This window comes from Strix uralensis, chromosome 2 (genome assembly GCF_047716275.1).
Source record: "Strix uralensis isolate ZFMK-TIS-50842 chromosome 2, bStrUra1, whole genome shotgun sequence".
Lineage (NCBI taxonomy): Eukaryota > Metazoa > Chordata > Aves > Strigiformes > Strigidae > Strix > Strix uralensis.
This window is the reverse complement of record NC_133973.1, coordinates 28,966,786-28,979,604: the sequence shown is the minus strand read 5'-3', so window position 1 is coordinate 28,979,604 and position 12,819 is coordinate 28,966,786. Positions and strand designations below refer to the sequence as shown.

General features: G+C 36.0%; 1 protein-coding gene across 2 annotated transcripts in view; it reads right to left on the bottom strand.

Annotated features, from left to right (window-relative positions):
* Nucleotides 1-1,412: 1,412 nt before the first annotated feature.
* Nucleotides 1,413-12,819, bottom strand: part of NCAM2 (neural cell adhesion molecule 2) — a 322,723-nt gene continuing 311,316 nt past the window's right edge. For both annotated transcript variants that reach the window (XM_074858117.1, XM_074858118.1), the window contains one exon: nucleotides 1,413-7,819. In XM_074858117.1, the coding sequence (XP_074714218.1) occupies nucleotides 7,708-7,819 (112 nt within the window). In that variant the 3' untranslated portion in view covers nucleotides 1,413-7,707. The remainder of the gene's footprint in view (nucleotides 7,820-12,819) is intronic.

Sequence of the window (12,819 nt, the reverse complement as noted above, 5' to 3'; positions counted from 1 at the left end):
TATCCCCTAACAAAAGTATTTTCCACATAGGAATGAGCTTACAAATATAGTTTGTTTATTAGGATGTGCTGGGGATCAAATGAGAGAGTTAGTTACCTTTTGTGATACATTTTTTTCAATTTTGTTTATTTTTTTAGTGCAGTGTTATCTGTGTCTAATTTAGCAATGGGAAAATAAATTGACCTTATTAAGGTACATGAACATACTTTTCAATAATTTTTATTGTATTTTGAATAACATGTCTGAAATATATCAGAGCATGATATAATAGTGGCCAGGTTGAATTCTAAAAAGTTGAGTCTGTTTCTGAAGATGTCATATATTATCTTTGCATTATTAGTAATTCGCAATAGTTATACTTACTGCTCACCTGTAAATTAAAGGGGGACCTACCTTGTGGCCAGTACACTGAACTGATTGACTCTTGAGATATCTGAACTAAAGTTATGCATCATTTGATGAAGTCTGGCTTTTTCTCACCAAGACACATGACTGCATGAAAAACTTCAAGTGACCCACTGATGTTAACAGGACACTGAACAAATTCCCTTGGGCTCAGTTTTTCAATACAAGGAGACCTTTATTGCTATCTGTTGATGCTGCCACTGACATTTAGGGAAGCACATGCCTAAGACATCTGCAGGGTCCAAGCTTAAGGATCTGTGGAAGAAAGAAGATACAGCTGTGAAGACTTGGTTGGGCAAAACATTATTTGGTTGGTGTGGTTTGTTAGAGCTTAGGTGGCACCCAGAAAGTTCATGCTTAGGCACAAATACACAATCTAGCAAGTTTCCACAGGAATTTAGTTTCTTAGGAGGCTTCATTTTATTGGTGGTAAAACATAGATCATAGATGTTCCTCTGGTATTCCAGGGAAGTGGCTGAGCTGTATTGTCTGGGGTGTGCTTAGCTTGTTTTCCATCTTAGTGGAATACAAACCAGCACTGCAGTAAAATCCCATTTCATTGCAGACTGTGTCCAACCCGTTATCACCAGTTCCTGGTGGTGCTAACACAGTTATAAGACTTTCAGAAGGCTCAAAGTTTGGCAAAACAAGCTAACTTCTGCTGATAATATCTTTTGGTGGCATATACTAAATACCTTTAAAATGTTGCACTTGTATTCTTTGGAAAAAAAGATTATCTTCCAAAACTAACATTTAGAGGGCTGATCATAATGGGCCTCAAGCTCAGCTGGAGACTCAGGATGCTACAATAGTAGTTTTTAATAGCAGTGGTGTATTTTGACAGGAAAGAGAATAATAAATTGCAGGGTTGCTTGAACATTATTCAGTACTTCTATAATGGGGGGAAAAATAATTGATAAGTTTCTTTTTGGCAATAAGACTCCTAATGAATCAGACATCTTGACAGAAAGACACTTAGCAAAAATAAACGTAACTACAACACTTCATTAAAGTAAAAGTATCTTTACTATTAATATACAAATGGTGAAGAGTGACAAATAATTGATATACTTTAAGCCATACTTTCAATGTCTTTCATAAATACAAAACCAGCATCTGCGATATTACTTCTTTTTACAGTATAGAGATATATATATATACACAGCATTTCATAGGGACATAAGATTTTGAAACAATAAACAAACTAGTTCCAGTGGTAGCTAACTTATCAATATATAATTCAGGTGGTATATATCGCAAGTGGGCTGTTGACAACATGTGGAATAACAAAAACAATATATGGTATGCTTTAGCTTATACTGTACACAGCATACAAATACATACCAAGTGCTCATTGTAGCAGGAAAGCTATTTTTTTGAAAAAAACTTTGTCTAAGTAGTTCAGAATTCTTAGTGAGAACTCTACACCATAAGCAACGAAATTATCTTCCTGGGGGGGTCTGGCTGCTTTATATATTTGTCACTGATATAGAGACTCTGAGGGTTTGTTTTCCCTTCCCCCAACCCTGCATTTTAGGTTTAAAAATGTAGCCTGTTTACACGGTCTAGTTAAAGGATACAGCAGGATTAATGTTCCCCCTCCTCTGGTTTTCACAGTCTGCAGTACCCTGCCTTTTGGCAATGCCCTCCAGCAGCCTCTCTTGTTTCAGTAGCTCCCCATTTCCCTTGTCCCCTAATGAGAGAGACTCCCAGTATCCGAGCCCTCTCTTGGCTCACGTTTTGGCACCTGTTCTCTCTGGTAGTGGCTTTCCTGAACTCTGTCAGCACTGCATCTGGTCATTTCACCCGCTCCCAATTTCACCTGTGACTTAAAAGTTGCCAATACAAATTTGGCAATAAATACTTATTTCATTTCTCTGGGCTAAAAATGGCCAATATTCAAGTTTGAAAGTCAAACATCATGAGGCTCACAATGCCTATTAAGAGGCAAGACAGATTGGTGAACTGTGATTTCTCAGAACCTGATCCAAAGCTGAACTTGTAATAGAAAGGCTTCTTTTTGGCTTAGGTTCAAATAAAATGATATAAGAACACATTTAAAAGTGCAGTGGAAATATTGAAGATCACTTAAAACTTAGGGAGTGGTTTCCCCCCACCACTACAGAACTGCTGTCAAGTGGATTGGGTACTCCAGGAAATGATATGGAAAAAATCTGAAAAAGGGGGGGGGGATCATTTTTAAAAAAGTTTTATTAAACCATGGTAGGTTTGCATTGATCAGCACAAATATCTGAAGTTAAATAAAGAGATTTAAGAAGAAACATTACTTAGAATGTTTTCATCTTCACCTAAAGAAGTATTGCAATCACAATGAATTATTTAGAGGGACATTTTATTTATTTCTGGTCATATATAATGTATGGGATAAAACTGTGATCAGATATTTTTATCAACATTTTCTGATCAGTACGTACTCCTGATAGGAAAACCTCCTCTGTGCAAAATGTTAAGAGCCTGGCAGGACATTTACGTTCCACTTACACCTAGAAGTCCGATTCACAAAAGTGACTTAACCAGCTGAGGACATGCAGAACCTCACTGAGATGGATGGATGAAATTCAGGTCCCACTGAAGTCAATTTGTGTCTTAAAGCCCAGTGAGATCTGATTCCACTGTGGCCTGTCTTGCAGTGCTCTCAGCACCCCTCCATAGATCAATTCATAATAAGGTCTTGAGCTTTTTCTATAAATGGCCTTTTTGGAGGTTCTTTAATCAGGAGTGAATGTCACCCAACAGACACAACAATTACTCTACAAAGACATTACTTCCTGTGACAGCTTACACAGAGCTGGTGAGGCCACAAATGACTGCAAAACAAATATTCACTGCAGTTTTACTCCAGAGGTAAAATGGCGGGAAGATGCTCCACATCATCTTTCAGATTTGAGAAAAGATCTTAATATTTAGGTCTAAGTACCTAAATAGAACTAAGGCAACTTTCTATCTGACTCTTCAACTTGAAAAATTGGTCAAAACACCCCAACACACCCCCCACGTGCTCCATCTACTTGAATCTTTTCAGCAGTGATATAACCTACTATGACCCTCACTAGAATTGTGATCTCAATAGATCTTTGCAACTTTGTGTTTAAAATATTTACGTGACTTGAGAATACTATCTCCAGTGTACTTTAGATGAGTATTTGAGCATATTTGAGCAGAAAAGTATGTCATGGTAAAGCTTTCAAATATTTTAAACAGGCTTTGTAGACAAATTATTGAAGATTTTTCTTTAATAAAGCGGAGTGGCATGCTATCAAAAGGCACAAATACATTTCCATTATCCGGTCTAGGAAACAGAAAAATGGCATGATTATTATACTACAGTTTGATGATTGGCACTTAAATAAATAATCAAAGTAATTACTATCATAAGAAGAAAGCCATCGTTTTTGATGAACATCAGTGCAGAGGCTGAAGACAGCAGGTGGAATTTACTATACCAGGGACTGTTGTCAAACAGCCTTTGTAGATGACTGTCATTGTGTAACTATGTTGTATATATATCTATGAAGAGATAGAAAGTAGGCCCAATCCTGCAAGCTCTCCTGTGAAAGTACATCCATCCTCCTGCTCACATTGTCCCCACTGAGGTCAGTGGGGTGCTGTATGAGGGGTGGGTTCAAACATACAAAATTTCTTGCAAGACTGAGGCCTAAATAAATTAATCTTTGTCACATTAGGCATTAGCATCACAGGAATAGTAAATATTTCTGAAACTACAAAAAAACCTTAGAAGTCTAAAAAAACAAATAAACAAACAAAACCAGGAAAAACTCTCCAGAGTATATACGTATACCAAATTGTAAAACATTAATTAAAACTTTTGCAACTATTGTGGTAAATCAGAATGCAGGTCTACTAAAAAAAAAACCCAAGAAACTCTAAGTCATTTTACTTAATTTTACTCCTTATTTTTTGTTGAAGAGAGATTGTCACTGCCACATTCTATATCATTAATAATTTCAATGGCTCCCTCCCACCCTCATCCCTGGAGTATGTTAGTGTAACAATTCAGATTACTTTTACAAATAGTTATATTTTGTCAACTCTTCTGACATTTCATACTAACACTTAAAATTACTTTTAGACAGTAAAAGTGACATTTATACAGATACCTGTTTTTTTCTTTTTAGTCTAGAATAGGAAAAGAAAATAAAGAAATTATGTTATTCCAGTTCTACACATATCTTACAAATTACTATGCTCTGTCCCTCATTTGGAAATATTTGCAAATATCAGTGTTTTTAAGCATTCTTTCATTGTTATGGTTTGGCTTTCTCCTGCACAGCATAGAGTCAAAGCACAGAGATAACCTATTAATCCACAGACCAAAAGGTATGCTTGGAACACTCCATCGGTAATTTAGAACTGTTTAATTCTCTGTCCTCACATAGCCCAACTGACAAGAGACTTAACAGCAGGAAGAAAATAAATACTCCTGGAAATAGCTTTTGATTTGTAATCCAATATAGTGGGAAATGTTTTTGCTTCCAATATTGAAATAAACTTGCAGTCTATTTTACTTGTAAAGAATAGCATAGGTGTATTAATAAGAAATGTACTGGCAAGACCTCTTAAATTCTCTAATCCCTTCACATTTTAATTAGAGGCCATATTAGGAAGAAAAAAACACCAAAAAACCAAACGAGAAAAAACAATATATAGCTGTTAGGCCATGAAGGTTTTTTGTGTATGTCTCAATAAGAAGTACTAAAAGTTGAAATGCATCTACAGTTGAGCCTAGACACTGTCAGCTCTGCCCACATTGTATAGGAATCTTGTTGTGCAAATGATCATGCTGGCTTCAGAGAAAGCACCGTTTGCCTAGTGAAGCTTGACTTATGTGAATATGTATGGCACCACCTAACTTTGTGATGGCAGGTAGAAGAGGAAAGGATGTTTCCTACCTTCATCCTCATTCTGGTAAAAATATTGCGTGATGTGGGCTGCAGCTGTACAAGCCACACCAACCACATTATTCTCAACTGCTGGAATTTTCTAGGTCCCTGCCTTGCATTTTGATATAGGGAGAAAGCCCAGCTGCAAATACATACTTTGTAGAAAGAATATATACTCACAGATAAATGAGACAACTGGTTTCTTAATTATAGGCTAGGGGGCAGTCCTGCTCACTGTGTACTTAGAAACAGGACAGAAATTTAATATACAAGTAGCTATTTGGTAGTACTGCCTGCACAGTACATGGAAGCAACACTGAAAGGTCACAAAGGAACGTCTTCAACCTTTCTTCTCTCAGAAGTAGTGCCTTAGCATTTAAAGAAACTTATTTGCAGCAGTTTTAAATTATTCTCTTTTATGACTTTCATCCCACATTACTATTTCTTCTTACCCATTCTTTTCACTTTGATACTGGTTTTGTGGGAACTTGGCCTCCTATCCTAGCCACACCAGTGGTATGCCTCTGTCCTCAACTACTTGGTTCATTGTAGGCATTTCCCAAAGTCAGGAAAAGTTGTAAAAAAACCCCATAAAATGACTTGGTTTTGAAAAACAAGAAAGATTTATGAATTAAATATATCCTCCTCAGCTCTTTCAAATGCACTAAGGCTTGGGTCAACAAGAAGGTTGACCTGCCATTTTCCTCAAATTTAAGGACACTCTCTTACATTTCACTTTCAGCTTTACTGCACAAAAGTCAACCACTTTGCCATAACTACAAAATATCAGCTAAGGGTTGATGACATTCTGTGGGAAATTGGGAAGTGTAAGGACTTCAAATATAAGCAAAATTCAGATATAGCATGGAAAGGACATAATTTGCTGAGTAAAGCTACACTTAAACCTCAGGTATGACTTAGATGTGAAAAATCCACAAGGTACTCTGCAATTTACTCCTGACAAGTAGAATTTTTCAATGTATTTTTCTGTATGGTTTATCTACTTCTTCCAAAGCAAGACTGAAAAGTTCGGTGGGTGTGGATTCACTATGCTGGAATGGAAACAAAATATAGTGGCACCATTAAATCAATGCTAATAAATACGAATTAATTTCGCATCAAATAAATCAGTCAAATTTCAGTGTGGTGCATGTTGACCAGAATAATAATATAATAATAAATAATAATTATTATTATAATAACCAGAAGAATAAAAATTATTATCTTAAGAAATGCTCAACAGGAAAAATGTATTTGGTCTAATACATGATGCTATTAATTAACAATTTAAAACTGTTCCTGTTTTGCCAAAGTCCTCCTTTCCATCTGTTCTTACCTTTTTTTGTTAAGACAAAGGGTATGAAATCATAAAGGAACAAGTGCTACTTTAATAAGGCCAACTTTTAATATCTCATGTACTGATCTGGGGAGAAAATGTATTTACCTACTACACTAAAATGTAGTTTTATCCCATGACTAAATGGTTAGAACTAAAAGAAGAATGAATACTGTTTATGTATATGTTGGGACAAATAATTTGAGCTTGTGTTTATCATAAGGTTTCACTTGAAGCCAAGTTTATGATCAAAAAAGAGTTTTCTTTTCACACTTTTGCTACATTTTAGTCCACACAGAACCTCCAAAACTTTAATACAGAAAACCTGAAGCACTGAAAACCCTGGAGCCTTTCAGAGTCACATTTATGTAGTTAGGATGAGGCCAATATACTGCTATGAAACATTTAGCCAATTTTATTTAAATCTCTACACTGTGGTTATCAACTTTTCATTTGACCAAAGAACCCAGGTGGAACTGCAGGTGGAGCTGGGTCTATGTTGAAGAGTGTCTTTTTTCTTATTTGCTTCAAGTGATAAGCACAGCTGGAATGACTACTGAGTGTCTGCCAGTGCTAAGTTCTTAAATGTTATACTGAGATTGGTTTGTTTGTTTTTTTTTTTTTTTTAAAGGCAACCTAAACTTTTGTTTAATCATAAATGGAAAAAAATACAGTAGTATATGGCACTTTATGTATGTAGCTTGCGCTGTAAGATCTGGAGAGACCTGATGTGTTGTTTGTGGTTAGGGGTGCTTTGTAACTATTCTTCTAAACAGACACACTTCGTCATACAATAAATTACAGTTCTTATTCTGAAGATTTTTCAAATTTAAACCATGGGACTTGGTGTCAGCAAAACTACATACTAAAACCATTAACAAAAAAATAGAAAGGAACTGTAGACAGAAACTGTTTCATCATATGTACACATGTACTAACTATTCCAAGCTTAAGTTTCCCAAGAAATTAAGATCAGCTGTAAAGTTTTGGTCACGGGGTTACTTCAATCCAAATGTATTATCCAGACAGCTGTAGTTTATCTTATTATGCTTTGCTATCATCTTCTTTTGACTGGATGATGTCATTAGCAACTTTGATTTCTATGGTTTCTGGATTTAAAGCTTCTTTCCCATTTTCCTCCTTTAGTGGCAGCTTCCTATCAGAAGAAAAGAGCAATCATGGTAACACGTAAATAACACATAATCTCGAATTTAAGTCTACAACATATGTATTGCTTATACAGTTCACAGTGTTTCTAAAACTATAATTTATTAAAAGTAATGTAAAATTATTTTATTGTGAGCACTGAGGTTCTCTGCTTTTAAAGAAATTCATATGAACTCTTTCCATTTCTATAAAGCCAGGAAAAGCTAAAAGGCACATGATAAGAACATTGCTGCTGCTGCCCAAAATGAAGTTTCTTCAATTTGTTCAGAAACAGTAGAATGCCAAACAACTTGACCCAAAACAGTACAGAGGTATGTATGTGTTCCCTAGGATACCGGAAAACACTTACAGTCAAGCCTTTTGCTGAATCTAGCTCACGCTCTTTTTATTTCTGTTTCTGAATGTAAATTTAATTGTACATGAAAGAAGACATCTATCATTGCAGGTTATGCCAAGACACAGGTAAAGGAAAGAACTTCTTATAGCACAGGAGGTAATGGAAGTTATTTCATTATTTAGAAACTTCTGCAATTTATTTTTGCTAGATCGCACAATCTAGCTGTGTTAGTAACTTCTAGCTCTTTTAAGACTTAGTGAAAACTCTGAAGAGTTTTACATTCCTTAATTCCAATGGCAAAAGAGTCTCCACCCTTACTTTACAGGGAAAACAATACACTGATTTAATTCAAAAAGGTCTTGAAAATCATTGATTCCCTACTGGCAGTAGTTAGGTGTCAAAAAATATAGCTGTCGAAAATATGTATGGTTTACTCAGATGTTCCTGTAATAATGTCTCCTGGGCATAACAGCTGTTAATCGTGACTCCAGTTTGGGTTTGCTTTCTGTTTTTTAACTACGGAATAGTATGCATATGCCTTTTTTATTCATAATAACTGTTAAATGTTTCAGTAAACTTCCACTGTGATTGTTTTGATGTCCCAATGAGCAATATACTGTTCAAAACCTGTTTGAGGAATCCCTTAGGAATGTCTTGTAATAACAGTGTTTAATAACAACAAATAAACCAAAGCAATACCCAAACTCCCAGTGTTCTGAAATTTAGGCTGTCTGAAACAAACTAAGAAAGATGCTGTTTATCTAGAGGTTAAGCAATGAGCACAACCTATATTTGAGAGAAATCAAAGAGAAGACTAACTTGTTTATTACAGTAAAATATATAAGATATATATCAGCTCTCTGTCTTTGAGCACAGAGGGAGGTCTCTAGTAATTGTCTGTTTCTCATGGCACACCCAAAGGAAACAGACTTCAGCCTACATCGTGACACCTGAAAGAATGGAAACAGCAGAATCAACACAAATCTATTTTTAAAGAGGATAAAACACTGGGGCAGAGAAAGTGTGGCTCATGAGATGCATTTTAGGTAAGCAGGTACCTGTGTTAAAGGCCTGATAATGCAAAACATTTAAACTTGTATTAAAAAAAGACCTAATTTAATCTAGTTTTATATAAGGGCACAGTAATTTCTCCAAAGATGGTGCTGAAAGGGATGAAACACTTAGGCAAAATAAAAACTGAGCAATTGACAGAATCTACTGTGTACAAAATTAAATAAACTGGTTTTGGAGAAGTGGATTAAGAGCATGTTACAAATAATTTCAAATTATTTGAAAAAGGAAGATTTGCTAGAACCCTGTTGAAAGATGCTAAATATTACTGAAATCCATGTTCATGCAGTGTGATAAAATTAGCCTTGCTTCCAATGCAAGGAAAAAAAAAGAAAAAGAACTACAAATAAATAAAATATTTTACAAGTTTTCCTCATCAAACAGTCCATCCACTATTCTTTGACCTTATTGTCTTTAAAAATTTGTGGGTTTTTTTGGATATGATGTGAAGTTATCAGTTCAGTTATTGTTAAGACATTATCCTTTTTGAGTGTGACAACATTTTTGTTATTTTAGAACTTTTGTCTCCATTTTTTTCAAATATTAATTCATATTTAATCTCTATTAATAGATTAAATCATTTTCCCCTTTTAATTAACTAAATCAAGTTTAAATGTTCTAATTACATCAATTTTCCTAGATTTACCTTTTCTTTAGCTACATCTATTTGAAATAATTTTATATTTTTCAGCTAGGCAGACTAATCTTTTCAAATCTTAAAGCATATTATAATAAAAGCTTTTTGAAAAAAAAAAAACCCAAACAACTAGAGAACTTTAAAAGGTTCTTTTGCTTTAATCAGATTCTGGCTGTTATCAGTCATTAATAATATTGACTTCCTCTAGCACTCCATGTGGCCTAACTGCAATGGTGTGCTGATATTAGCCATACAAAACTTTAACGAGAATATTTACTTTTCTATTTTATAGGAAAATGGCTCCTAGCTATTTTTATACTAAAATTCACCCACCTTCATTAATACTAAGAAAAACTCAATCAATATTAGAAACACAGTAATGTCAGATTTGGACTGTAATTATAGTACCACATTGCATGTGGTATTTTAGTCATATTACAGAAATGTGATATGAAATGCACAGCTTAAATTTATTTCCTGCCTTGTTGACTTGCAGGTAAAAGTGCTTTGTGCTCATCTGTCATGCATGGATCCCAAATCTGGCTTTGACAAGAAAATTATTATTGTAAGAGGAACTAATCTCTTTATTAATTATTTCCCACAAATGCTTAAATTGCATTTGAAGTTCTGAGTATAATTTGGTATTATTCAAAATAACTCAACTAATTATTTAAAATATTTAATCTAATTTAAACTGAAGACTCATCCTGTATACCTTTAAGATAGCCATATTTAGTCAGAATGAATCCCATCTTGTATGAACATTGCCTGCCTGGAATGTCCTTGAAACTTTTCCTTCCTGCAAGCTAAGGTCTTCCCTCCAAGATCCCTGCTGGTCATCCCCACCCTGCCCAGTGTGTGCCTTTCTGGCCGATAGCACCTGTTGACAATGTGTTTTTGTGTTATTCCTGAGAGACTTACTTCTACCCTATCACACCTCCTTTTCCTTTAGTGGCATCTCACCCATACTTTAAATTGCTTCTCTGTTTCATCAGTTATCACCTGGGTCTAAGCAGAAGGTCTTTCCATGTTCCCCTAGTACCAGTGTCTCTTCTGATGTCCTGATTGCATGATGCTCTATTCATTTTTGGTTTCCTAAGTGACACTGTCCCAAATCTTTAGCTGACCTCTGTCCAGCTGTACCTTGGACTGCTGCCTTTTGTATTGGTTGTGGGAGAAGAAATTACCAAGAAGGAAACTGTCATCATTATTAATATCTCTTAGCAGTCCTGTTCTCCCAAGGACATAATACCCATCAAACTCCTTATCAGTTGTTCCTATGATTTATTTTTTTGTGCTACCAGTGACTGATTCTTTCCTCCTCCCCTAAGATAATAAAACATTTTTGATTTTAACTTTCTCATATTTCACTCCTGTCAGCTGTTCTAATGACTGGGACAAGCAGGAAGAACTGAACCTAATCCTTCCTGGTATCATGTCCCTTACTAGATGCATCTCATTTATATTTGCAAGATCTGGGGCTACAAATAGTCTTGAAGCATGAAGAAATGTGGCTCTGGTGCCTTACCACTGGTGTATCCAAGGCTCACTGAACTTGTAGAATGTTTACAACTACATTCCCCTGACTCCTTAGATAACTGTGGGTTCTCTACAGGGCCCTTCATAAATTCTAATATGAAGAGGAAGCATATCAGTAGTCATTCAACAAATTCCATAATTATTGAATTAACACAAGTTTGAAGTCTTCAGGTACAGTTTCTTTAAAGAAGTGTATAGCTTAATGTGCAGTTACTTAACAAAACCACCATTTACTACAAATGCCGGTGACAGCCAATAACACAGCATTTTTTCTTATTAAAGGTTCTGGCTTTTGCAGTTCTTGATAATGGCAAGGCAATTTTGTTGTATTTTCAGAAAAAGACTGTTTTATAAGAACATCCTCTCCTTTTAAAAAACAACTGTGACTCCATCAAATAATCAACAGGTGAGATTCTATAGTTACTACAGAAATGTCTCCTTAGCCCTGACAGGTTTAAGATCTCATGAAGTAGGAGACTTTCACAACACATAAAAAGCTTTGGGCTCAAACCAAAGAAACTTGGAGCTTTCTTTAATAATTTCAAACCAATCAACTTTTGAAGCTCAGAAATGAAACTTGAACAATCAGTTCATGTCCTTTAACAAAACTAGGTGGGCTCTCAGTAGAATGAATGGTACTGTCATCACTTTTGTTCAAATATTAGTTTCTCTTCAAACTAAATTTTCAGGAAAAAAAAAAGCGTATCAGAAGTGCTTATTGTAATAGTAAGCTTAGCAAATTACCAGCTTGCTTGTGTCTTACCACAAACGTTACTTTATCCACCACAGAGGTTTTGAAAAGTGCTATTCAGGTACAAACAACAGCCACTCTATCCAGTTTAATCTGTTCCAGGGGCTGCAGCAACAAAACAGAGGAGAGGACCTGACCGCCCGCACCCAAGTTCCCTGAGCCCAAGGCTGGTCCCCATGACTCAGGAGGCAGTTGGAGCTTGCAAGCCTGGGTGAGAATCACTGCAGTTTCTGTGCTGAGAGCAACTTGCAGGAATGGGAAGGGGACATGAGGGAACCAAGCAAAGTAGCTGCCCTTCAGTGCTATTAATCCAATTACACCATGTGGAATTAAATACTGAGCTAAGTTCTCGGTTATGTGAATGAAAGCAGGAGGGGACCACCCCGTGAGGACCTGGGTTTCTGGAGGACAGGGTAATTGTGCCCTACACACAGTGTGTTTGTGGGTATGTGTGTGTGACTCAATCTAAGGCCATTCCTGAGAGTCAGGAGCTTATTCCCGCAGAGTGGTTAAAAAACTGCTGGGTAGGTGTTAAAGATCAGCTGCACTCCACTAAACAAATCCTTGTACTCCTGCTCAGCCACCACTGCAGGGTCAGGAGGGCTGGGAGGGTGAGGTGACTGCAGGTGCCGGGGCTGAGAGAGAAGGTGGCAG